The sequence below is a fragment of the Copidosoma floridanum genome, unplaced genomic scaffold (genome assembly GCF_036245765.1).
Source record: "Copidosoma floridanum isolate Cflo_tuat_1 unplaced genomic scaffold, Cflo_Japanese_pri ptg000030l, whole genome shotgun sequence".
Lineage (NCBI taxonomy): Eukaryota > Metazoa > Arthropoda > Insecta > Hymenoptera > Encyrtidae > Copidosoma > Copidosoma floridanum.
In genome coordinates this window covers 26,494,217-26,520,834 of record NW_028321907.1, presented here as the reverse complement: position 1 = coordinate 26,520,834, position 26,618 = coordinate 26,494,217, and the positions used below count along the sequence as shown (strand labels likewise).

General features: G+C 33.2%; 1 protein-coding gene across 2 annotated transcripts in view; it reads right to left on the bottom strand.

The window, feature by feature from the left end:
* The window catches only part of mre11 (double strand break repair nuclease mre11), a 167,991-nt gene that overhangs the window by 120,817 nt on the left and 20,556 nt on the right, over positions 1–26,618 (bottom strand). For both annotated transcript variants that reach the window (XM_089596247.1, XM_089596248.1), the window contains exons 5-7: positions 26,243–26,450; positions 25,918–26,175; positions 25,763–25,844 (exon numbers count right to left, since the gene is read on the bottom strand). In XM_089596247.1, the coding sequence (XP_089452373.1) occupies positions 25,763–25,844; positions 25,918–26,175; positions 26,243–26,450 (548 nt within the window). The remainder of the gene's footprint in view (positions 1–25,762; positions 25,845–25,917; positions 26,176–26,242; positions 26,451–26,618) is intronic.

Sequence of the window (26,618 nt, the reverse complement as noted above, 5' to 3'; positions counted from 1 at the left end):
AAATTAGGAAATGGCTTTTCTAACAACGGAAGTATCAACGTAAGTTACTTGATATTATCAGTAGTAAAAATATAGTTATTTTGGTGTTTCCCAAAAAAAAATCTTTAAAACAAACCTTGAGGGTGCTCCCGTACAAAAATCTACGGAATGACATGTCTAAATTGATTTATTGTGATTCACTGAATCCAATGGTATCCTTGTTTATACTTCAAACCTTTTAAAACAGCAAGAAATTTTTACTTAAATGTTTAATTTTTGGCATTGGCTCTTGTAAAATAACATTAAAAAATGAGTTACGCATGTACTTTCTGAAAAAAATTAAAATACCTAGAGCAGACACATTATACAGGTCTTGTAAAAAAATTCTTTTTTTTTTTTAATGCTACTCTGAAAGTGCAGGTAGCGAGGCATTTTCTTAAGATATTAGCAAAGAAAAAAAGTAACAATTTGTTTCGGTCACGAAAAGATAATTTGCACACCTGTGCAGGTGCCATTTTCTTGTAACTGATACGAGCACATTTCAAATAAATAAATAATATCAAGTGGCGCGGTAGCGCCACATGCAAGTTTGAGTAGCAGACGGTGCATGGCTACCGCGACACTATATACGCTCAAATTCGCATTTTGAATTTTCGAAATGGTAAAAAAATTATTTAACATCATCATATATGTAGTAGTGTGATGTTATTCGGATTTTCTGATGCTAAACTATGATTTGAAAAAAAAATCCCGACCAGAAAAGCTTTTTTAATTGTTTTATCATGTATACGTTCTTGAAAAGTGCTGATTTCATTTCGAGAATTTTTACGTTCAAAGCAAAAAGTTCCGACTCTTAAGTTAGCCGCGGAAGAGCTTTAGTAGTATATATCGAGCTAGTGTTCAGTTCGATGTGAAGTTAGTCGCGCTAAGAGTATTTACTTTATTTATTTCATTATATACATATATATATATATATATATATATATATATATATATGGGTGTGTATATTATGATAATAATAAATTCAAGGTACTGAAACAATCAATATATCAGATCTCATCTCATCTCATCTCAGAAAAATATACAATAATTTCAATGATAAGCATCACATCAATAAATTTCCTTGATTCCCTGGTCATTGTTAAACACACACAGTGGCGCTGTAGTACCATTTCTTGATGCCCTAGTCACAGTAGGCTGTGGACGCGCAGTATACTATTTACATCTTCTTTTGATGTTGTCTTGATTTTTAATAAAAGACAAGATTACGTTAATAATTTTTTATGTCTTCTCAAAGTTGTACCTCTCCACCCTTAATATTTTCACGCATATTGATAAATAACCTGACTTTGCAACATAATTTACGTTTTTTTTTAAAAATCATATTAAGGACAAGAGTTTAGTTTACGACAAAGATCAGTATTGTGTACTATCTTGATCTCTAAAATAAAAAAAAAATGATTTTTTGAACGACTTTCAATTTGACTGGCATCAAATGTCTCATTTGCAATGTAAATAAATATTTCTGGAGGTACATTGATACCACTATGATTTTTATCCGCAAAAATGCAAATGAATATTGACTTTTCTTTTTAAAGTTAAATAAACATGAGTTTGTCGAAATTGGAATTTTTTTTATTAAAATTTCAAATCGATAAAGCTATACATATCTTAACGAAGAAAATTGCCTCCATCGAATAATTCGGAGATAAAAATTTTTTCACTCAGAAAATTATCATCAATCATCCGATAAAATTATTGAATATATATTTTGCAGATATTCTTTTTTTTTTCTTTTTTTTTTTAGTTATTTAAATTCTGTGAAATATTAATATCTAGTTCTTTGCTCCACGTACGAATACACACGCACACGGCTCGTCCGTATAGCATGTGACACGTGCAGAGGACATGACTTTACAGATAAGGATCATCTAGTATGATTTTTCTTTTTCCCCCGTTTTTTTCCAATTTCAATAGAAATCCAGTCCATACGCGACAAGTTCATCAAATTTATTTTCCATTTCCCGCTCCCCGCGCCAATACAACCCAATACTTTGTAAGAAAAAAACTTGAAGTAACGTCACAACATTTTGCAAAGTATTCCGGAACTTTAATTGAAAACAAATTTCCCGAAATCATCCGAACGCGACCTGCGCTCGAAACTTGTGAAAAAATGGAACTCCCTCGGCTGCTCCAATGTATTTATTGACCTTTAGCCATCCACCACCAAAGGAGTGGAATAAAAGCGCCAGGTAATTGTTTTTTGTTCGAGTGCCGGCGTCACTACTTTCCGGGAACTAGAAAAACGCGAGCTGACACGTATGGGCACGCGAGAGATTAATATACGTATTTTTTTTTCTTTGATCTTTGGGCTCGATGAGTCGGGTCGTTTGGAACATTTGGGGGATGGTCAAGGCCGAGTCAATGTGGAAAAATTTGGAGTTTACAATATTCTCGGGGTCTCTATTCCGATTGACTCTCTCGTTATGAGTGCTATGTTGAATTTGCTCTTTCAATGATATATGTACAGAAAAAAGAGGTGGATGTAAATTTTCTGCGCTGACGTTTTCTTTTGTAATTAAATGCGGGATTGTAGTAAAAAGTACCGCAAAGAGGAAACGGGTCTCGCGTCAAATTAAATTCCTTCTTTCTGGTATGCATCGACGTGTGTGAGGAAGGTGGTTTCTCTTTTTTTCTTCTCGTGTTGAAATAGGCAGTGTTCCGTGTTGAATATTACCCAGTAAAAGTACTAGTTTTAATTGCAAGCTAAACAAGGTACCATCGCGGAATCGAAAAGCAAATTTATACCGTACATATTTTTTTTTGGTACCGTCTGTAATTACATGAATTTTCACACCACTTTTCCACGTTTCCACACTTAATTGTATCAATAGAACTTTATTTCGAGGCACAGTAAGTAATTTTTTATTAAAAATCGATCCTGATTTTACTTGAAAAAAGAGATGAGGTATTTTTTCCGACAGGTATCGATATATTTGTAGACTGCGTGACCTTATCACGAATAGGTATACATACACATATACAGAAGTGAGGTAAAATTTGAAAATTGATTCTTAAAATATTGATCGTCAGTTATTTAACATTTACAAATGCGTAAATTGAAAACCCAACTTATTTCATGACTGGTAGAAAAAAATTCGGCACGACAGCTACACATTAGATATTTAATCAAAAATTTTTTTCCAGCACATCAATTGAGTATCGATCTAAATTACAAAGTAATGATAATACAAGAGAGATTCCCACACGTTTGCCACATTTTTAATAATCTCTTTCCAGTATTATCCACACGTTAAGTGTACAGTTGTGACAGGTGTACGAGTGCATAGTATGTAGTACCCGAATCCCTCCGTGGGCCAATCTGCTGACAAAATACTTTGCCACCTGCACCTCCTCTCAGGTGCACTCGGAAAAAACTTTACACGTAAGATCAAGACGATGATACAACGTGCTTTTAAGTACTTATTTTGCCAAACAAAAAGTTGAAGAAAAACGCACACTTATGTCACCGTTCTTACGATCTTTGCACCGGCATCCCTCTACTATGCACATGTGTGTGCTATATGCAGATAGGTATCGAGACGCGACGAGTCGATAGCCATCAAGCCATCCACTCTTTTTTTTTTATCACTTGTGTGAAAAAAGTGTGTACAGCATTTTGTACGTCCATATACGTGCACATGTACAGTCGCGTGACAAACTCACGGCCTCCAAACAAGAGAAAAGTCTCGAGAGAGATTTGAGCTTTCGAGGGGCGCCTTCTCTCTTGCCACCCCGAGTGCAAGTGGACAAGAGTAAGAGAGAGAGAATATAAAGAGGGTGACACGTACGCAAGAGAGGTGTACAGTTTTTTGGGAGAGAACCTCAACTTACACATGCCGACGTTTTTATGGTTCATCGTCTGCCTTGGTGACCTTCGACACCGATACTTTTCTTTTCCTACTTTTTTTTTTCTTCCTCCCATAGTGTCCTTCCCCTGCGTAGGTCAGAAGTATATGCTTGACTTACAACTTGTTACGTCGTTCAGAAAAATTACCGTCTCTGTGTACCTGCGTACAGTTTCGTTTGTGTCTCAAGCAATCGCAATTGTATTTGATGGATTATTGATGTTATTGAAATCTATAAAAAAACTACCTTTCAAAAAAAAGTATAAAGTTATGCAAGTTTGAGGTTATTGTCTCTGAAGGTAGTCATATTCAATTATAATAAGTAATTTTTGGGAAAGAAGAATTTTGATCATACAACCAATCCCCTGAGAAATTCTAAGAAATGAATTTTTATCAGAAAAGTTATGAAATCTATAAAAAAAACTACCTTTAAAAAAAAAGTATAAAGTTATGCAAGTTTGAGGTTATTGTCTCTGAAGGTATTTATAATCAATTATAAAAAATTGATTGCAAATATAAAACATAATTAATTATAATATTAATTTTAAAAAATTACAACACCTATAAGGCAAGAACGAATTCTGTTTTTTCAATTTAAATAAAGAAATTTTTAATATCATCTTAGGCATGAGAAAGCAGTAAAATCTAAAATTAATAGACAAATTTGAAGATAAATCAAATTAAAATATTTCAGTATACAACAAAATAACTATCATATAATTAATTTTTTATTAAAAAAACTTTCTTCACGAAAAAAACTAAAAAGATTAAAGACAGCAAAAAAAATTTTTAAGTAAATTGTATTTTTCGTTTTTAAACAAAATGATGAAATGCGAGAAATATTTTCTTTAATATTTCTTCACGAATAACTGAACAGATTAAAGGAAGCAAAACAATTTTTACGTACATTGTATTTCCGTTTTTAAATGAAATGATGAAATGCGAAAAATTTTTTTTGCATATATACGTTCCGTATACTAATAATACAGTTTTTGGTCTTGGGAAGTAATGAAATCAACAAAAAAATTCAAGTTTTTCTTTTGTAACTAGTAGTAATTTAATTGAATATAATCAACCACTGGAGTAACACGGTTATATCTAACATTACTCGTGAAGGATATTATATTGAATAATATAGTACGTATTACATAACTTGCTGGGACTGATTTTCGAGTTCTAGATGTTACATATTAATAGTAATAGATAATTCTTTGTATAACAATTAATCATTGATTAGTTTATTAATTTTATAACGTACCTTTAAGTATGCATTTCGTATAAATTCGTTTATTTATAGTTTTTTTTGCTAAATCATAATAATTTTAAAAGAAATTTTAAATAACATTTCAATGGTGCTTATAAGTCAATCAATGATTCGTAAAATAAATGGACAAAAAAAAAGTCCGTACCCAGGTAGAAATCGACCATTTTTTAAAAATTTATATAATGTTTTTTCCAACCTTTTTCCAGCATTTTACAGCTATTTTGTCAAAATATAAAATTCTGGAAAAAGGTTAGAAAAAACGTTTTATAAATGCTCACAAAATGGTCAATTGTCTACCAGGGTACAAATTGAACTTTTATTTTTCTATTTGTTTTTTTACAAAGAATTTGTTCTTCTGTACATTCAACGAAACGCAGGCTTGAGGAGCAAATTGAAATAACTTGTTATAAGCTTTAAATAAAATATTTTTTTCTTGGTTGGTGATAAACTATTGACTTTATAATCAACCAATTAGAAATATACGAAAACATTGTTTTAAACATTCTGTTATCCGTAAAAACTTGGTATTAATTGTTCATCAAAAAACTCAAAAATCAGTCCCGGCAGGTTATGTAATACGTACTATATTATTCAACATAATATCTTTCACGAGTAATGTTAGATATAACCGTGTTACTCCAGTAGTTGATTATATTCAATTAAATTACTACTAGTTACAAAAGAAAAACTGGAATTTTTTTGTTGATTTCATTACTTCCCAAGACCAAAAACTGTATTATTAGTATACGAAATGTATATATGCAAAAAAAATTTTTCGCATTTCATCATTTCATTTAAAAACGGAAATACAATGTACGTAAAAAATGTTTTGCTTCCTTTAATCTGTTCAGTTATTCGTAAAAAAATTTTTTTTATTAAAAAATAAATTATTTTGTTATATTCTGAAATATTTGAATTTGATTTATCTTCAAATTTGTCTATTAATTTTGGATTTCACTGCTTTCTAATGCCAAAGATGCTATTAAAAATATCTGTATTGCAATTGAAAAAACCGAATTCATTCTCGATTAATGGGATTTATAATTTTTTAAATATATATTATAATCAATTATTTTTTATCTCGGAAATAAGTTTTTTATGATTGTATTATATTCATTTTAATTACTACTAATAACGAAAGAAAAACTTGAATTTTTTTGTTGATTTCATTACTTCCTAAGACCAAAAACCGTATTATTAGTATACAGAATGTATACAAATAATATGGTTTTCGGTCTTAGAAAGTTATAAAATATACGTGCAAAAAATATTTCTCGCATTTCATCATTTTGTTTAAAAACGAAAAATACAATTTACTTAAAAAATTTTTTTTGCTGTCTTTAATCTTTTTAGTTTTTTTCGTGACGAAAGTTTTTTTAATAAAAAATTAATTATATGATAGTTATTTTGTTGTATACTGAAATATTTTAATTTGATTTATCTTCAAATTTGTCTATTAATTTTAGATTTCACTGCTTTCTCATGCCTAAGATGATATTAAAAATTTCTTTATTTAAATTGAAAAAACAGAATTCGTTCTTGCCTTATAGGTGTCATAATTTTTTTTAATTAATATTATAATTAATTATGTTTTATATTTGCAATTAATTTTTTATAATTGATTATAAATACCTTCAGAGACAATAACCTCAAACTTGCATAACTTTATACTTTTTTTTAAAGGTAGTTTTTTTTATAATTGAATATACTATTAAATTAACTCACTGCCGTTTTTGATGCCTCTGAAGGTTGTCAAAAGCGCTGATGTTTTTTTTCTGACAAAATCACAAAGGAATAAGTAGACCGTACGTACACCGAACCAAAAACTACTTTTCTGTTAGATGTATATACATACCTATGGGTATGTGTGCTCTACTGCAGCTAGACTTTGATTGTCTTGGCTACACTCAGCTGTACTCGAGTAACGATAATGTGACTGTCAAACTTTTCATATCTATATGTAAACAAGGGAACTACCCTAAGCGAAAAAAATTAACAAAAATGATTAATTACATTAATATGAAAAATAAAAACTTTTCAAAAATCTACCGATGAGTGGAATTGAACCCAAGATTGCAAAACTATCCGTGAAGTGGCAGAAACCTTATCCATCTTAGCTATCCGAACAATGAAGGGTACCTATATATTTCAAAGTTACATATGTTAATAGATAACTTTTGAAAGCTTGTTATTGGCCTCAAGCGTTATTCCAAAACGGTGCCCTTGTCGAGAAACTTGACAACAATTAGTTTTTAGTAGAAAATGAAAATAATATGTATTATATGTGTGTCTAGTGCTGTTCTTTTTTATTTAAAACTAATCATTCTCAAAATGTCGGTGTTGGGGGCGCTGTTTTGGAATTGTGTTAGAGAGCCAATGGCCGTACTGTCATCCTCAAAAAATAGTTCAAGCTGAACAGGTTTTTCAAATATTAATGCTTTTAAGTTTAATGATTTAATTTTCAGAAAATCATAGGGCAAGCCTGTCTTAAATTTTCGTATGTTCTAACGAATTTGTTAACGAAAGGTATAGAGCCACAAAAAAACTTTGTCCTGAGACTGTGCCTATAAAAATAAATTTTTCTTTCAGGTTCTTGTACATGTAACAAGCGAGCGAGCACATGCAGACGACGTACACGCGTCTCCTCACTAGCATGTAGTTGATGCTGCGTCAGTCTGTATGCAGGCACGTAAGCAAGCGCATGACTCTCTGCATCAGCAACCTCTTCTCATTTTGTACTGTTCACTTAATAAATGGTTCTCTCAATAATTATAAGCGTGACTTGGACTATTGGCCATTCTCCATTCCAACTATATTACATTGGCGACGAGGTAAAAGAGTGAGAGGCAGGTACGTGTGAATGGGGGATGAAGCTGATAAGTATGAGCAATGTGACCTAAATAAAGTTGGGTGCAATGTATGTAGCGAATAAGGCCATATAGCGCATGCGTGTAAACATTCTCGTGATCATGAACAAAGCAATGTTAAATTGAAGACGGTTAACTCGAAAATTAAGGCAAAAATCAGTTTATAGAAGAACAATCAGGGGAGAACGATGTTGACAAAGACGTGGATAATATATTCACCTTTGCGGATAGTAACGTCATAAGATTGACAGTTAACATGTCCATTTGCAATAAAGTAGTAGAATATCAATTAGATACGGGGTCGACAATATCGGCAATATCTGAATTAACGTTCAACAAACTTTTCGTTAACGATTTTAAAGTTGCTCTGATGTCGAGGCGTTTCAATTGTTATACCGGGGCGTCGATGAACCCTATCAAGTATGCAACCGTTTCGGTGCTGTATAAAATAAAAATAAAAAATTAGCCAAATCGCGTTAGAGTGGTATTCTAAAGCGCGGTCCAAATAGATAGTCTTAATAAACAAGATTGACGAACGCGTTTGGAGGAATAAGTTCAGTAGCGTATTCGTAGATACGCTTGGGTTATTTAGCATAAAACAATTTAAAATCGAAATGAAAAATGATGTCAAACCAGTTTTCTGCAAACGAAGAATGGTTTCATACGCGATCAAAGGCAAAGTCGAAAACGAGCTTAACAGGCTAGTGGATGCCGGGATTCTGGTCTCTTTCGAGAGCAGCAAGTAGGCTAACCTAATCGTCACATTATTTAAAAAAAACGATCAAGTACGAATATGTGGGGACTTTAGGGTAACACTAAGCCCTCGGATGAAAATCAGCCGGTACCCTATTCCGCGCATCCAAGACATACTAGCAACACTACAAGGTTACGCGGTACAATATAAGTTGGATTTCACTCAAGTTTACCAGCGAATTGAGTTAGACCTTGCCTCGCAGGAGTTGACTACTTTATTAACGCACAAAGGGCTGCTCAAGTATACACGTGTCCGGTATGGAATTGCATCAGCTCTCAGCTGGTTTCAACGAGAGATGGAAAAGCTCTGGGTGGTATTGAGGGCATCAGTATTTTTTCTCCATGATATACGAGTGGGTGGAAAAAATAAAGCAGAACATGACGACGGATTAAAAGTGGTTTTGTTACATCTCAAAAAAGTGGGCCTCATCCTCAATTTGCTCAAAAGCTGAATTAGCAAAAATAAGATTAAGTTTCTTGGCTATGACGTTGATGCTCAAGGCATTCATGTACTAAATGAAAAAAGCGACACTATTTTAAAAATCCCACGCCCTAAAAATGTTTAACAACTTCAAGCATTTTTTGGCACAGTTAACTATGATGCCAAATTTGTAAAAAATTACGCGATTATAGTCAATCTGCTGTATAGCCTCTTAAAGAAAAATACACCTTGGAAGTGGTCAAGTGATTCTGATACCGCATTTATTGAAGCAAAAAATAGCATGGTGTCTTTGAGTCCTAACGCACTTCAATCCAAAACTGCCTATTAAAGTCACTTGCGATGCCTTTCCATCGTGGATTGGGACAATATTGTCTCACCAAATTCTAGATGGAAGTGAAAAGCCAGTGGCTTTTGCATCACGGACTTTGACCAAGGCAGAGTAAATCTATTCGCAAATAGATCGCGAGGCTTTGGCTATTGTTTTCGCCATACGTAAACTACATGCTTGCGTGTTCGGATTCGAATTCAAACTAGAAACCTACCGCAAGCCACTTATAGACATATTTGGAGAAAAAAGGGCTTGGCCCAGATGTCAATCAGCAGGCTGCAAAGATGGTCAGTTTTTTTGTCCGGCTATAAATTTCAAATAGTCCACATCAAAGGCGAAAACAATGGCCACGCTGACTGTTCATCAGTACTAAGAGAAAGTAGGGAGCGAAAACGACGATTTTACATATTTAAACTACGCGTTTGAAATTTTAGATTTTATATCCAGTAATAACCTGTTTATGATGGTTGTATGAGCTGGATCAAAGTCCGATACTGTATACGGCGTGTAAGTATGTTAGAAACGGTTGGCCATGCGAGGTCAGCAACGAATTGAGAGCGTACCAGCGTAGAGCTACGGAACTGTCATTAGAAAACAACTGTTTACTATGGGGCCACCGACGGGTCATTCCGGAAGCGCTGCGTGAAGTGGCCCTATCTGAGTTACACGGCGGGCACATGGGCATCATTAAAATGAAGGCGCTAGCAAGGTCGTATATATGGTGGCCCATTATGAATGCAGATATTGAGTTAATCACTCAAAAATGCGAATCATGTTTACGTCATGGCAACGACGCGACCCTCAAAAGTCCACCTTACACGTAAAGGATTGGCCAGAGGCTCCAAATATGCGACTTCACGCCGATTTCTTGGGCCCTATCAGAAAAGAGATGTATCTTAAAATTACAGTTGCTCACTCAAAACGGGTAGAAGTGAAAGAAATGCGGGATATTACAGCTAAGTCAACCATAAAAGCCTTTAAGGAGTACATTGCATGCTGAGGGCTGCCTGTCAGAATAGTAACCGATAACGGCCCAGCTTTTGCTTCTCAAAAATTTTGAAAATTTTTACACGCCAACAATGACGGTCACTGCCCGTCACCGGCGCGCCGTACCACCCAGCTAGCAATGGTGCTGCGGAAAACTTCGTTAAGACATTTAAAAGCCAGTTCAAGCTTCTTTTATGTGATGAGTTGATTAAGCCAAAAGCTTTATCTAGGTATTTATTCCACTATATATCAACCCTTCATGTAACTACAGCGATAACATTTGCTGAACTTTAGACAGGAAGGAATTTTTAAACATGATTTGACCTACTTAAATTAGGTACTGCCACTTCAGTAGCGAAAAAACATAAAATACAATGCAAAAAACTTTCACGGCAATCGGAACGTAAAATTTAAAGAGAGCGATGTAGTTATGATCAAAGATTTTAAAAATAATAATTGTGAAAAGGCCAAAATTCTCAAAAGGACAAGATCGACCACGTATCAAGTAAAAGTGAAACCAAAAGCAGCAACCATTTGGTCCTTTTAAAACAGATCATGAGTGATATGAGTGATTGTTTGCTTTAGTTGACTGATGGATCAACTAAAGCAAACAAAGCAGCGTCGTTCCGAGAGACTGTAAAAAACGAGAAAATTTATAACAAGATTGTTAGAGCTCCGCCAGCGTTAGTTGTCAGTTATGTTAACGTATCGCTTAGACGATCCGTTAGAGGTACTAAACCACCGGAAAGATTAAATTTATAGCAATCTTTTTTTTGGGGGGGGGAGGATCGTTGTATAAGTAACAAGCGAGCCAGCATGTGCAAACAACGTCCATGCCTCTCCCTCCTTTCCTTCATACCGAACTCACCCATCGGCCGCACCTCCCCTCCTCGCCACGCCATACAAAGCCAGACGAAGACCGCAACTACATCGGTCCGACATTTCGACCACTCCATTGCCTTGGAGGGTAAACGCACGGCTATAAGTGTTGTAACGACCCGACCGGAAGCCAGAGCATTGAACGAGCAGCAAAGAATGGGATTTGGCTGAAATCGACTCCTGATGCCGATGTTGCCAAGAAGTTAAAAAAAAAAAAAAAAAAAAAAACGTCCATGCCTTTCCTCACTAGCATATAGTCGATGCTGCGTTAATTCGTGCACAAGCAGTTAAAGGAGCAGTTCCCCCAAGCAGCGCTCCTACTTTACCAACCGAGAAGGGGTCTCTTACTTGTTAGGAGATTTAATCTCTCAAGGTAGGGGAGCACAGTACTCCCAAGCTATGGCAACTGGAGTGCCAACTAGTATGGTGATTAGCTAAAAATCATAACGGTGTTCCAAAAATTCTGACTAGCTCCAAAAAAATAGGGGAGTAGTTTCAATATATTATAACAAATTAAAACAGAATTTAACAAGTAGAAATGTCAGCAAAAGCCCCAATGTACAAAAAAATGGCCAAAACATATTTTTGCGTCTAGAAGAAAATCGAAAAATCGTATATGAAGAAGTGTTGCGTAAAAAAGATGTGCCATTTTAAAATGAACAAAATAAGCCGCGTTAGGCTCAGATCGGTTCAGCCGTTTTTTTCAAATTGACAAAAAACGCCATTTTGAGCCATTTTTTTTTAATTCAACAACTTAAATTCTATACAATACTGAGAGCTGAAATTCAATTACAAGACAGATATTATAGCCCTTATCATACACGCGAAATTTCAGCTTAATGGGTTTTAACGCAGCAAAAACAAAAAAAAGGTTCTCTCGAAAAATGCTTATAAAAAAGTTGTTAGCCAACATAGGTACAGTTTTCAAACGTATTTTTAAAAAAATGGCTTTTTGCTCTGTGGTCAGTGGAATCGGCGCGGCGGCTCGACTAGCCACCGCTGCAGGCTTTGCCCACTTTCCGCATGCATGTTTTCCTCAAGTGCGTTCAAAGCGAAATGTGCTTTTTTTGCAATCAATTTTCAAGATACTTTTAATTGCTAAAAATGAATGGCGTTTTAGGTACTTATAGAGTAAATACAGACGAAGCGAAATACATTTGAAAAATGTACCGATGTTGGCTAACAACCTTTTTATGGACATTTTTCGAGAGAACCTTTTTTTGGTTTTTGCTGCGGTTCACAAAAAGTTTTAAACCCATTAAGCTAAAATTTTGTGTGTATGATAAGGGCTATGAGGTATATCTCGTATAAAGATTTCAGCTCTAAATATTGTATAGGATGTGAGTTATTGAGTTTCGAAAAAATGACTCAAAATGGCAGTTCTTTGCGATTTGCAAAAAACTGCTAAACCTTTGTGATCCCAACGCGGCTTTTTGTTCGTCTTAAAATTGCACATCTTCTTTACGTAACACTTTTTCATGTACGATCCTTCGGTTTTCTTCTAGACGCGAAAAACATAGTTTTTCGGGGCTCTTGCTGACATTTCTACTTGTTGAAAAAACATTGAGACTACTACCTTTTTTCCGAGCTATTCTAGGCTCATAAACCAATTCTACCATATTAAACACGCTGAGAGAAGGAGGGGGGGGGTCCAATATATGAGACAGCTGGTCTATCAATTTTAAGAACAGACGATGATTCTCCGATATTCGGTCCCATCGAAATACAAGAAATCAGTAAAGTTTATTACGAACACGTAAAAATACGTGGTTATCTTTACAGCAAAGCAATTTTCATAGTAACCAGCCTTGCAAAAAGCGAAGTTATTTTTTGTAAAGCAATACGCATGTACAAAGAAAATCACGAGACTCATTTAGGAATTATTATTTATACAAAATTATGTTTTAAAAGTCGATTACATGCATATGAAGTTGAAACTACAAATAAAATTGTTGCAGCAAAACAAAGCGAACTGCTCAACATACCACCCGGGTTTGCTACAGTAAAAGATGGAGCACAATATGTCTTATTACAATATAAACTGGGATCAAAAAATCTAAGTAAAGTGGCTAACATTTATGAGACAAAATTAAATAATTTTTTTTTCAGTATCACTTAGCTTAATAATTTTTTTTGGTTAAAACAATAAAACGTATGATTAAAATCAAATTGCACTTCTTCAAAATTCAAGTATCTTTTATAATTATATTACCAAACTATATAGTAATTAATAAGTTGAGTTTCTTACACACTGAAGATAGCTTGGAGCGATTTTAAATGGCTTCATTAAGATTTCTAAAAATCTGGAATTATGTAAATTAAGTATATCGGATTTATTTGCGATAAAAAAATAATAGAGTCAACCATTTAATTTTTATGCAAATTGCTACTGAAATTTACCAATTTAACATACAGTCTTATGGGAATTGTCACTAAAACAGCTAGAACTCTACAAGTACTTGATTAACCTCAAAAATTTAAAATGGTACTTGTGTAATTTTTTACAAAGAATCTATTAATATAGGGTCAACCAATTAAATTCAGAGTAAATCGGAAAAAGAGTAAGATATTCATTTGGCTTCTGACTGCGTATGTCAGTGCGCATGCTCCAAAAGTTTGGCAACAGCGCCTATAGCGCATTCATGCGCGAAATTCAAAGGAGTTGAAAAAAGTAAATAAATAAAAATTCGAGAACTTAAAATAATGATAGTTTTCGGAATATTGATTGTTCTGGCTACGCTTGATAAATTTTTCTTTTTGTTTGTCGCATAAAGATTATACATTTTCACATAACTTTAAAAAAAAACAATTATTCGAGGCGGATGTATTTTGATGTATGAAACGACAACGCGAGCATATATAACTATAGCAGCCACTGAAATATGCGACGTTGACACGCAGAAACGTACCGTCAATATCAAGTGCCTCGGAACATCCCTCGATTTTTACAATTAACATTTCTCGTTACCTCTAAGGCGATTTCTTGATCTTGTGTTTTCGTTTTATCAAAATAAGTATATTTATTACAAAAAATTACCGCCAAAAAGCGTTGATTTGTTACGGGCCCTTATGGCACCCTACTCTAGGTACGGCACCAACCGCCAAAGCAGCCTTAAATATGAGATATTTCTTCCATGTTCTCACTTTCATACGGCTCTTTTTTGGCTCTGATAATAAAAATAAAATAAAATAAAATACAATAAAAAAAAGAAAAAACATGATACTATCAATTTATTCTGACTTCCGCTATATATAAACAATACAATATTGATAATACTTCCACTCATTAATTAGATCAAAAGACAACACTATTCGTTTTAAAAAATGCTTGTAAGTACTTATTGGCCCTCAGATTTGGAGGAGTAACGCTCTCGAGCTCGTATGAGAACTAGTCCATTGCCCGGAGACAAAAAAATACGATTTAATCTTATGTTTTCCAGTAGAGAAAAAATTAGTCATTCCCCTTAAGAATTTTCCCAGGAATACGGGAAAAATAGTTTTGTCCAATTCAATCGTCGGCTTCATTTGTTTATTTAACAATTTATTTAAAAATGCCAATTTTTTATTTACATTTTTGCTTGTATCTCCGCTTTTATTGCTCTTAAAGAAATTTTTTGACTACCACTGTTTTTGTCATCAAATTTTCTATGGAATAGATACTTTTGCAAATGCATTATTAATTGGTAATTACATTTTAAGGTCGAAAAAGTGTGAATAAAATTTTTTATACCGAAAACTTTGGATCGACGTAGGAAAAAAATTATCTTGTCAATTTGAATGTTACCATAAAAAAATATAGATATAAAATTGTACAACAAAAAGCTGTTTGTAAAATTGCAAAATAATTATTAGTTTTTTGGTAATTAATTATCTAAAGTAAGTCTAATTACAAACTTCACTGATGGTTTATCGACATTTTGTTACGGTAAAAACGTTAAATTTGATATAATTAATAATCACAGCAAAAAAAAATTTCAATTTTATCAATTTTGACGTTTTTTCGCGAAAAATTGTATTTTGCAACTTGAGCAATTGCACATATCTCAGTCAAGTTTGCATATTTTTATTTGCAACAAACAGCATTGAATTTATTATAACAAAATAAAAATTTGAAAAAAAAAGGAATGCTCTAGCTTACTCGTATCATCTTCATGTAAGGTAAAGGGCCCATCTATGAGACAATGTCCTATCGTATGAGACACCAACTGATAAAGTTGTTATTTATTAAATATATACTTAATTATAGCTTATCAAATATTGTATGAGTAGTTTAATGCCTCTAATAAATTAGCTGAATTAATTATTTTCATGATTATTGATATTTTGTTTGAAAAAAAAATATATTTTATCGTTGACCTATGATACGATCAATTTGGTCGTGTAATTTATGATGAGACGCTACTTATTCTGATGTTAGTTTTGAGTTCAAATATTAAAACTATTTAGTCATCAAGAGTAAAAACTTTATCTATTGTAAATTTTAGCCTCTAGTTTGTGTTAAACCAACGTTTTTACTAATTATTACAATATTTTGTCAGAAAAGAGGGTGTCTCATCATACGTACACATGTACGATTCATGTCCGTTCTTATGAGACAGTAAACAGCCTGTCTCATGCTCCATGGCCATAGTGTACCTACGTTATGAGACACCTACTTACGTTACATTCGACAGAATTTATTTAGCAATAATTCTTTTTCTAGCATAGGTAAACACTATCCAGGAATAAGCTACAGTTATAAGTTTGACGCATGTTTCTTAGTTGTTAAAAAAAATCAAGTGTAATTGAGTGATCGACAAAAGTATGTAAACTAACCTCAAAAATTTTGGTTTTGACTAATAAAAATTTTCTCTATTATTAATTTACAATTATTCTATGATTTAAGGATTATTAACACTCATCGCGATGAAAGAAGCTAAGCAGAATAAAACAGTTGCTAGTAAAAAAAAGCTAAGTAATAAAAAACAAAGTAAAAAAGTTATTAAAAATGGTACTGCTAAAGTAATTGTTAAAAAAGGTAAGAAGAAACAAAAGAGGAGACTTTACAATGAAAACAATATTAAATATGCAGTAACAGCTGTCTCAGAAGGCATGTCAATAAGAAAAGCTGCTAGAGCATATGGTATACCAGTCTCTACTTTAGGCAGAAAAAAAAATAATCCAACTACAATAAAGCCTGACCTGCCGAATGGAGGTCCAGGTACAGTATTGAATCGTGAAGAGGAGGAAAAAATCGCAAACTGTATTATAGCTAGATCTCGTATAGGGTATCCTATGACTAAGATAGAACTATTGGATTCAGTGCAAAAATATGTCGTTTCAACAAAAATGGAAACTCCTTTTATTAACAGTCGCCCAGGGCGTCATTGGTATGAAGGATTCAGAAAAAGACATCCCAAAATTACCATAAGGACTCCTCAGCAATTAAGCTATACTCGAGCAGCAGTGACTCAAGATGTTTTGAGGGAGTGGTTTACTGAGCAAAAAAGCTATTTAGAGTCAAAAGAACTTTTAAACATATCTGCAGATAGAATCTTCAATTGTGATGAAAGTAGCTTGTGTTTAAGTCCTGATGGAGAAAAGGTGCTGACAGAAAAGGGAAGCCAATCTGTATATACACTATCAGATGCTAGCAAAGAGTGCCTCACTGTTTTGTTTATGTACAGTGCAGCTGGGGTTCGAGCTCCACCGTTATTAATGTTTGCCTACAAGAAAGAGGTACCAGACACTATTGTTAAAAAACTGCCCACTGGCTGGGGTGTTGGTTTGTCTGATAATGGTTGGATGACAGCTGAGTCATTTTTTGAATATATAACAAACGTGTTCTATCCTTGGCTAGTTAAAAATGAAACAAAGTTTCCAGTTGTCATTTATTTGGATAATCATGCTTCTCACATCACTATTCCACTAGTAGCATTTTGCAGGGAAAAACAAATTGAAATAATTGGACTTCCTCCAAACTCTACACACATAACTCAGCCTCTTGATGTTGCTTTTTTTCATCCCTTTAAAATCATGTGGAAAAAAACTCTTCCAAAATGGAAAAGTGAACAACAGGTTCGAAAAATAAAGAAGGAAGACTTTTCAGTAGTATTGCATTTAACTTTAAAATCAATGAAGAACGAGGCTAGCATAATACAAAGTGGATTTCGTAAATGTGGACTTTTCCCATTTAATCCTCAAGAGATAGATTACAATGTTCTTCAAAAAAAAAAGAAAAATAAATGTGAACAGATGGATAAATGTGTTATTCAACATACAGAAGATAATCTTAAGTTTATGAATGATAATGAAAATTCACATTTGAGTACTTTTGAACAAAATTTAAGTCCTGAATTACTCAATGAATTTTACCAAGCTGATCCAAACAATGCATGGAATGGTAGTATTGAACATCAATCACTATTTGATTACTGGCTGAAGATTGGAGGATCAGCAAATGGTAAATATTTATCCCTCTTAAAAATACCCTGAAGTGCACCTTGCTACATGTTATTTTTTAAACTCTAAACTACATTATGTTACAAAAAAAATAATCAAATATTAACTCTTGATTTTTTTACAAATTATTATTTTTTATTAATTCTTGTGTAATTAAAATTAATTTTCAATTTTAATTATATATTTATTTCTTAATTTTTATAGATAAAAATATTAAAACAAAACCTGTTATTATTAGTTCTGAAAAAGTATTAGACTACAATGTTAAAGTGATACCACAAGAACATTCCATTCCACAAAATCCTTCTTATAACCAAAGTACTCCTGTACCTTTTTGTAATGCTGTGGCTGAACCTGAAACCATAGAAAGCTACGAGTTACTACCAGATTTTAATGATAACTGCTTTAAAGAGAAGTCTGAAGATTCCAGCAGCATTGCCTTAGGTCATGTTGTATTAGGTGAAGATTTGATAATTTCAGAAAGTATTTCATTCGAAAGAACATCTCACTCTCCCATTATTTTAGACAACTTCAAGAATACCAGTGCCAATAAAAAAAATAACCCAGGTTTGTATTATAATCTTGTTTTTCTAATATAACAAGTAAACTAATTTATCTTGAATCTTTTAGAAGGAGCCTTGGTCGATCATTGTAAAATTCAAAGTGATACTGAAATAACTTCTATTAATACAGAAACGACTGATAGTAACGACAGTAGTATTAGAACAGCAAAGGACTCAAGCATTTTTCAAAATAACTCAAATACCTCATTTGACACTTCTCCAGTGGCTTCTACCAGCAATCACGATGGCAACAATTGTACTCCAGACAGTGTTTCTCAAGGTTAAAAAATCAAATTTTGTCATTTAAATACATCGATCAAGTTACTGAAATGACTTGAAAATTTATATCTCTATTCACAATTTACAGCATTTTCAAGTTCATTTTTAATGCCAGTACAATATTTGCCAAAAGCGAAGAGAATCAAGCTTGAAAAAACAGGGAAATCGAAACTACCTGCAGCTGGAACCTCTGATGCGTGGTGGTTACAAAAAATGCAAAAGCAAAAAGAATTGGAGGAGAAAGAGAAAAAGCAACAGGAAAATAGGAAACTACGAGAGGAGAAGAAAAAGCTCGCTGAAGAAAAAAAAAAACTGCAAGAAAAAATGAATGCAATTCAAAAACGTATCAAGCAAGAAAAATCATAATTTGTTACAATTATAACAATGTACTTTATGAAATGGTCAAATATCTTTTTTATTCAGTATTTCCAGTCATTTTATGTTATTTTTAACTCTGTGGTTTAGAATTTTCTTTATTAACATCAATTGAAAATGTGAAATAATAAAACAAACACTCATAAAAAAATATTTTCTTACTTTAACCAATAAAATTTCGTACTACAAAGATAAACAATGCTTCCTGTCCTATTTTTTTCTGTGTCTCATAAGGGGGGACATTGCCATGAGACACTACGTACATGCTTAATATATACTGTCTCATAGACCGGACATGCGAATGGGTTAAATTGTTTCACTTAAAAAAAAATCACTTTGCGTATTACTCAATGAAAAAAATAGTATTCAACTAAGAACATATTCAACTATCAAGTACTATTAAATTAATAAATAATTAAGCATACATGTGCAAAAAAAAAATTTACAAAGCGAAAAGTGCCTCTCATACTGTCTCATAGATGGGCCCTTTACCTTACATCTGCATCATAGTGCCAGAGCACTTTATTAATTTCAATGAAGGCAAAGCAAAAAAAAAAATTAAGAATGTCGCATTGTAACAACCGGCGGCAGCTCAGCGCTCCCATCTGTACCCCTCTCTTGCGACTAGGTGACCGACCGGTTGCAGTGCGCATGGAGAAAAACACGGGCTGTGGCTGGCGTTTGAATTTCAATAAGTTGTCGTACATAATCAAACAGTTAAGGTAGGACCTCCGAGTACCGTACTAGTCAAATTACTGCGCGAGTTCAAGTTTGACTTCGGCAACAGTGTCGATAATGCAGACGACGTGTGTACCCGCATCAGTGCGTAAACACGTACGTTTGCTAATGTGACAGAGTAGTTATTTTTTAGTAGTAATTTTACTGTTCGTTATTTTTGTCAGTAAAGTATTTTTGAAATAATGAATGAAAATCAAAAAGATTCTGCAAACAAACTATCCAGGCACTCGTTACGTCAAACTCTCATTGATGCCTACAATAAGGATGTACCGACGGCTCTTACGAAAAACAACGGAACTCGGAAATTCCAATGTTATTTTAAATAAGAAAATCTGAGTTCTGTTGTTTTTCGTAAGAGCCGTCGATACAATGTGGAATCAAAATTTTACTATCAACGAGCATTAATCGTAAAGTACGAGTAACGTCTTCCATTGATGTTGTTAATATTATAAATAATACAATAAAAAATGTAATTCCTAGTTTGTAACATTTACTCATTCATTATAATTTAACAAACATTAATGTGATTGAAAGCTGTGTTCATGAGATTGTACAAAAAAAATTTTATTAAATAAAATTTAATTATAGTATTAAGTCATTACTGATATTCAGTATTTATTATCAATTTTGTACTAATATTCGTTCATATTTATTATTCATTAACCGATATTTTATGTTTAGCGCACAAAAAAACAAACAAAAAATTGACACCACAAGCATTTTCGTTACTACTCGCTTTTGAAAAACCGCGCGCTAACATATATCAATGTGGCGGCGTCCCCAACTTCCTCTCGTAATCACAAAACCAGTGTTTACGTTCGTTTTTGTTAAATATCTCGAGAAATTGGCCGTCAACCCATATTGTGCTCAACACGATCCAAAAGAAGAGGATTTTCTCTACAAGTTCCATATACTCACTTTACTCAGATTTTTGTTTTTTATTCGTAATATGTGATTACGTCACTTTTTTTTCGTTTTTTTGTATGCGCCTGTATAAAACATTCGAACTTTGATCTTTAATATCTTGAGATTTTGTCCGTCATCGGGCATAACTGAAGGTACCATTGGATTCAGCGGGTCTTCATCTACTTAATTACATAAGTCTTGTACCCCAGATTTAGGCGGAGGTCCTTATCCTACCTTAAAAACATAGTATATTGTATTAAACTATTTGATTATGCAGTGTTTAAAGCATCGTATACTTAAAATACATTTTTTTCTTAACAGAGTATACTTACATTAATGACAGAAAAAAAACTGATACACTGAAACTAAAGATTTCGATTATTGTAATGTAATAAACATTTTAAAGAACACTTATTTAATTTTTTTTCATTTATTTTCACGGAAGAAATACCGGACAGAATGGACAAAGAAACTTATTCCGATCCAACGCAAGAGATTGTGGACGATGACGACTGTATTTATGCAATGATAGATGGTGCGACAGATAGTAAGATAGATGATAGTTATTGCGTAAATAAATCATCAAAAAAATTTACATTTTAACGAATCAAAAATATCTGTAATTTAATGTATAAGGGAAGACTGGGTACGGTTGTGCCAAAGGATGGTTGTGACAGTGGTCATATTGCCGAAACTGTAAGAGAGAACCGCCAAATACAAGAGGGCGAAGGAGTTGAGTGCTGGGCCACTTGTGCTTCACAGTGTAGCATCAGCTGTCGTGTGATATCAACGACATCAGAGGCCTACATTACTTTTGGGAAGTGAAATGTAAGTATTTTCATTAAATTTTTTTTCAATTATCGCTGTACATGTACAGATTAAGCAATGGGTATTTTTCCTTGTTGTAAGATACCTACACAGTGCACAAAAAGCAGTGGTTACTTTTCATGTAAGCTATGTTGTGTTTATATGGTAATTTTTTTTCGAATGAGTGCGTTAGGAACGATTGTGACACAAGTAAAATTAGTTTTTTTCCTTTCAGTTGCCTCGTGAACGTACCAGAAGAACGGAAAGAGGTGCGTGTGATGTTGAAAGACATACGATGATACAAAGCAGGGGATTTCTATACGAAAAGCTGCAGACATGCACCAAACAAATCACATGACATTATTGCGATACGTACGTATACGTTATATAGCCAATGCAAACGGCAATGACGAGACAGCGTCAGTATAGGTTACGTAGCTCACAACAAAGTTTTTTTCAAGGAGCAAGAATAACAGTTCTCAAAATACCTACTATACCTTGCGCAGATATATACTTTGGGTATGTAAAATCTATAATAATAAATTATACTGTTTAAAAGTAGATATAAGGCATAAAATGTTCCATGTTTAATGCCTTTAATTAGTAATTAATATTAAATTTTCCAAAAAAAACGTGCGGTTACATTATGTTAAACATAAGATACAATAAAAAGGATTTAAAACAGTTTTCATGAATTTTTTTAACCTGTCACAACCGTACCGAGGCATTGTCAAAACAGCCCCTGGGGTGTGGTCGGTTGTGACATTATTTTTTTTTTTTAACAACTCGTGCGTGTAAACGGCTGTACCTGTAGTCATAATTTTTATACACACATGTAGAGGAGTTTTCAATTTATCATGACCAGCCATTTTCATTCCAATAAGTGTCATACTTTTGAAGTTATGGGCTCTCAAGTACAAATTGGCACAACCGTACCCAGTCTTCCTTACAAAAATTTTAAAAAATCAATTTTTTTACAATCCGTTTTTGTATTAAATTTTTCAATTGAGCATGTTCAATGTATAATACTATGTTTTCAACTGTTCAATTATGTACGACAACTAATTTTAATTCAAACGCCAGCCACAGCCCGTGTTTTCCCTCCATTAGTTAGAGCAATGATGCGTAATTTTTTTTTTAATAATTCCGTGTTTTAAATCAGCCAGTACGTTTCAGCTGGCAAAAATTGTGTGATATACGTTAGGTGTAAGCTTTCTGTTAATCGTAGGTTGGTTTGGTTAACAAGCAAAAAAAAACTTTTTTTTCATCGCCCCATATCTCGGTTCTCGATGAATGGGGAGCATTAGTTTAAAAGGACACAAGGTTGGAAATCGCTTCTGCTGCAATGTTACCAAGTGTCATCCAGTTATTTTGCTGATGCTATAATTACGCATCATTGCTCTAACTACATACGCACTACAACCGGTCGGTCACCTAGTCGCAAGAGAGGGGTACAGATGGGAGCGCTGAGCTGCCGCCGGTTGTTACAATGCGACATTCTTAATTTTTTTTTTTTGCTTTCCTTTCATTGAAATTGATAAAGTGCTCTAGCACTATGATGCAGATGTACATGAAGATAATACGAAAAATTTTTCGCAATAAAAAACTTAGTTGTTAGTCCGTTATTGAAAAAACGTCAATTTCTTATGTCTCAGCTTTAGAGTAAGCTAGAGCATTCCTTTTTTTTTCAAATTTTTATTTTGTTATAATAAATTCAATGCTGTTTGTTGCAAATAAAAATATGCAAACTTGACTGAGATATGTGCAATTGCTCAAGTTGCAAAATACAATTTTTCGCGAAAAAACGTCAAAATTGATAAAATTGAAATTTTTTTTTGCTGTGATTATTAATTATATCAAATATAACGTTTTTACCGTAACAAAATGTCGATAAACCATCAGTGAAGTTTGTAATTAGACTTACTTTAGATAATTAATTACCAAAAAACTAATAATTATTTTGCAATTTTACAAACAGCTTTTTGTTGTACAATTTTATATCTATATTTTTTTATGGTAACATTCAAATTGACAAGATAATTTTTTTCCTACGTCGATCCAAAGTTTTCGGTATAAAAAATTTTATTCACACTTTTTCGACCTTAAAATGTAATTACCAATTAATAATGCATTTGCAAAAGTATCTATTCCATAGAAAATTTGATGACAAAAACAGTGGTAGTCAAAAAATTTCTTTAAGAGCAATAAAAGCGGAGATACAAGCAAAAGTGTAAATAAAAAATTGGCATTTTTAAATAAATTGTTAAATAAACAAATGAAGCCGACGATTGAATTGGACAAAACTATTTTTCCCGTATTCCTGGGAAAATTCTTAAGGGGAATGACTAATTTTTTCTCTACTGGAAAACATGAGATTAAATAATCCTTCGGGCCATGGACTAAACCGCTATTTCATGTTTTGGAAGACCCAGTCTCGCAAAAGTGAAAGAGCGCGAACACCATGTACTTAGTAGAGCCGCTCTATTGTGTTTGGCGCTGCCGGTCTCTCCACTATTTCTCCGTGCATGTATAAGCGAACGCACGAGTCTCTGTATCACTGTATCAGCAACCTCTTCTCATTTTATACTTTTTACCTAATAAATAGTTCTCTTAGTAATTGTAAGCGTGCTTTGGATTATTGACCGTCCTCAATCCTGACTATATTACACAGGTCACTTTAGAGGTGGTTTTTTTTTTGTAAAATTACTTATATATGCAACCGTTTAATCATATGATAGGTGTAGTTGAATAGAATTAGCAATCTAGCATGGTTGATTTTAAAAACTTGCTATTAATGCGGAAGAAAAAGTGGTGGTAGTTATTCAGTTCCTGAACAAATCTTAATTGTTTTAGACTTCAAATTCTGTCAGTGAGTTATAAAATAAAAATAGAAACGGTCCAAAAGAACACTTTTTGGCAAATTGCGAAAAAACGGCTAGGTCAATTTTATTCCACTGGAGCTCATTTTCTTCGTCTTGAAATTGCGCATCTTTTCCAACAGTACAACTTTTTTGTCCAACTCTCCAGTTTTTTTTTTAGACGCAAAAAACCATTTTTGACCACACGTACTATTTTTTTGGGACCGTTAGCTGACATAATTTGAAGTCTTAAACTATTTAGATTTTTTCAGAAACCAAATTACTACCATTATGATTTTTTTCACGCTAATAGCAATTTTTTTTTTTTTTTTCAAAAAGCTAATTCCATCCTACTAGTGGGTGTTGAAGCCAGAAGCACGCAATAATGTACTGTCCATTCACCGCAGCGCTCTACTCAGTCTTCGATAAGGAGATTCCTCATAGTTATGGGGAGCAAAGTTTAGACAGAGGTGAGGGAAACACAAACATGAGATGTAGCAATGCTAGCAAATCTCTAGGTAGCATCTTGTCCTGCTGCCCTCTGGCGGTTGAGCTTGCTCATGATTCTTCCTCATAGGCTGGCAATGCTTTGCTAATATGGATATAACTATCACTATACATGCGCCGTCACGCATACTCGATCCCTACCTAATAGTTTTATTTAAAAACCAACATATGGATATTTAAAAAAATTTAATATATTGTTCATCTAATTGTATTTTATAATAAAAACAAAAAAATTTCTACAGATCATTATCTTATACAAGAAATTCGACGTGTTTTTTCCACATGGTTGCATGTGTAATCAAGATTTTTTTTTTAATTAAATGTATAAAAATGGTTCAAAGTAACGATCTAAAATTTTGAGCGGAAAACTTTTATAGTATTACGAATAAACGTTAAAAGTTTTGACAATATCTATCTGAAAAACCTAGATGTCTGATGAACATATGTGAGAGCTTCATTATCGTTATTTGCTTGTACACTTGCTGGAGGCAGTTCAATTCGTTGAGCGGGAAGTATAAAATTTACTAATGAAGGAGGTTATGTGATGGAATCAGCCAATGGGAATCAAATGTTTGAATTTTCCGCTCAACGAATTAAACTGCCTCTAGGGTACTTATCTGAATAATTAAATGTTTGTTAACATTCAAGAGCTTTTTTTACTCCAATACGCTTCACATTGGTCGCAAATAAACTTCGTAGTTTAATTTACCTGATCGGTGTATGCTTTCATGAATTTTACATACAACAATATTTTTAACTTTGAAAACATTCATCCAAGATCAACACTTAAATACACAAGCACACACACATACATCAAAAGCACCTATGCGAAGATGTTAAGGGTTAAAATGATAAATAATTAATAAAAATAAGTGCCGTACTTCAAGGTGTCAAATACGTCTCTGTCTTCACTGTAAAAAATTCTTAATCTTATTAAAGGCTTGGCAGGTTGTTTCAAATGGCCTGAAATGTTATGTACTCTTAACTTCTAAGCACTTCATTAATTAGAACAAAAATTTCCAAATAAAAATCAAACCTGACTGCTGTTTAGCAGCTTGATCCATAAGAATGTTTTCTATGTAAGTATCCACAAATTCTTCCACAGCTTCAGAACGACACTTGTACTTTGTAATTTCATCACAGTGTTCATTCAAAATCAAATCTTCAAACACAAACACTCTAACAGTTTTGAGTGGTAAGGCTTCCATTTTAAAACTGTTTTTGTATATACTTAAAATTCCAATGTTTTTTGGTTTCGATTCTCCATAAGTTAATGATGTTGCAACAGAACTTCCTGCAATATTAACTATGTTTTAAGCTCACAGTTCGACTCACTTACCAAAAACATAAAAAACTTTTACCTGGCTGGCTGATGAAAATTCCAGAATTTGAATTAGATTCTTTTGGCGCTATAACACATTCATGTTCATGTCCCCACAAAACTAAATTTAAAAACTTGGGTAATCTGTCTTCAGGTACAAATGAATTTTGACCATGCTGCGATCTGTTTTGATGCAAGACTAGAATATTGAAGGGATTTTTAATTTTATTGGATTGCAGCAACTCAAACTGCAAAAAAAAAGTTGTAAAATCGCTTTTTTTACAACTGCGTGTCTAAATGGGAATGAATATGTTGGAATGCTTATGATAATGAATTTATTTTAATGTATGTATAAGTGCTATTAATTTGTTTATACTGGTTGGTCTTATGCATGGATATTATTATCAATATGTGTA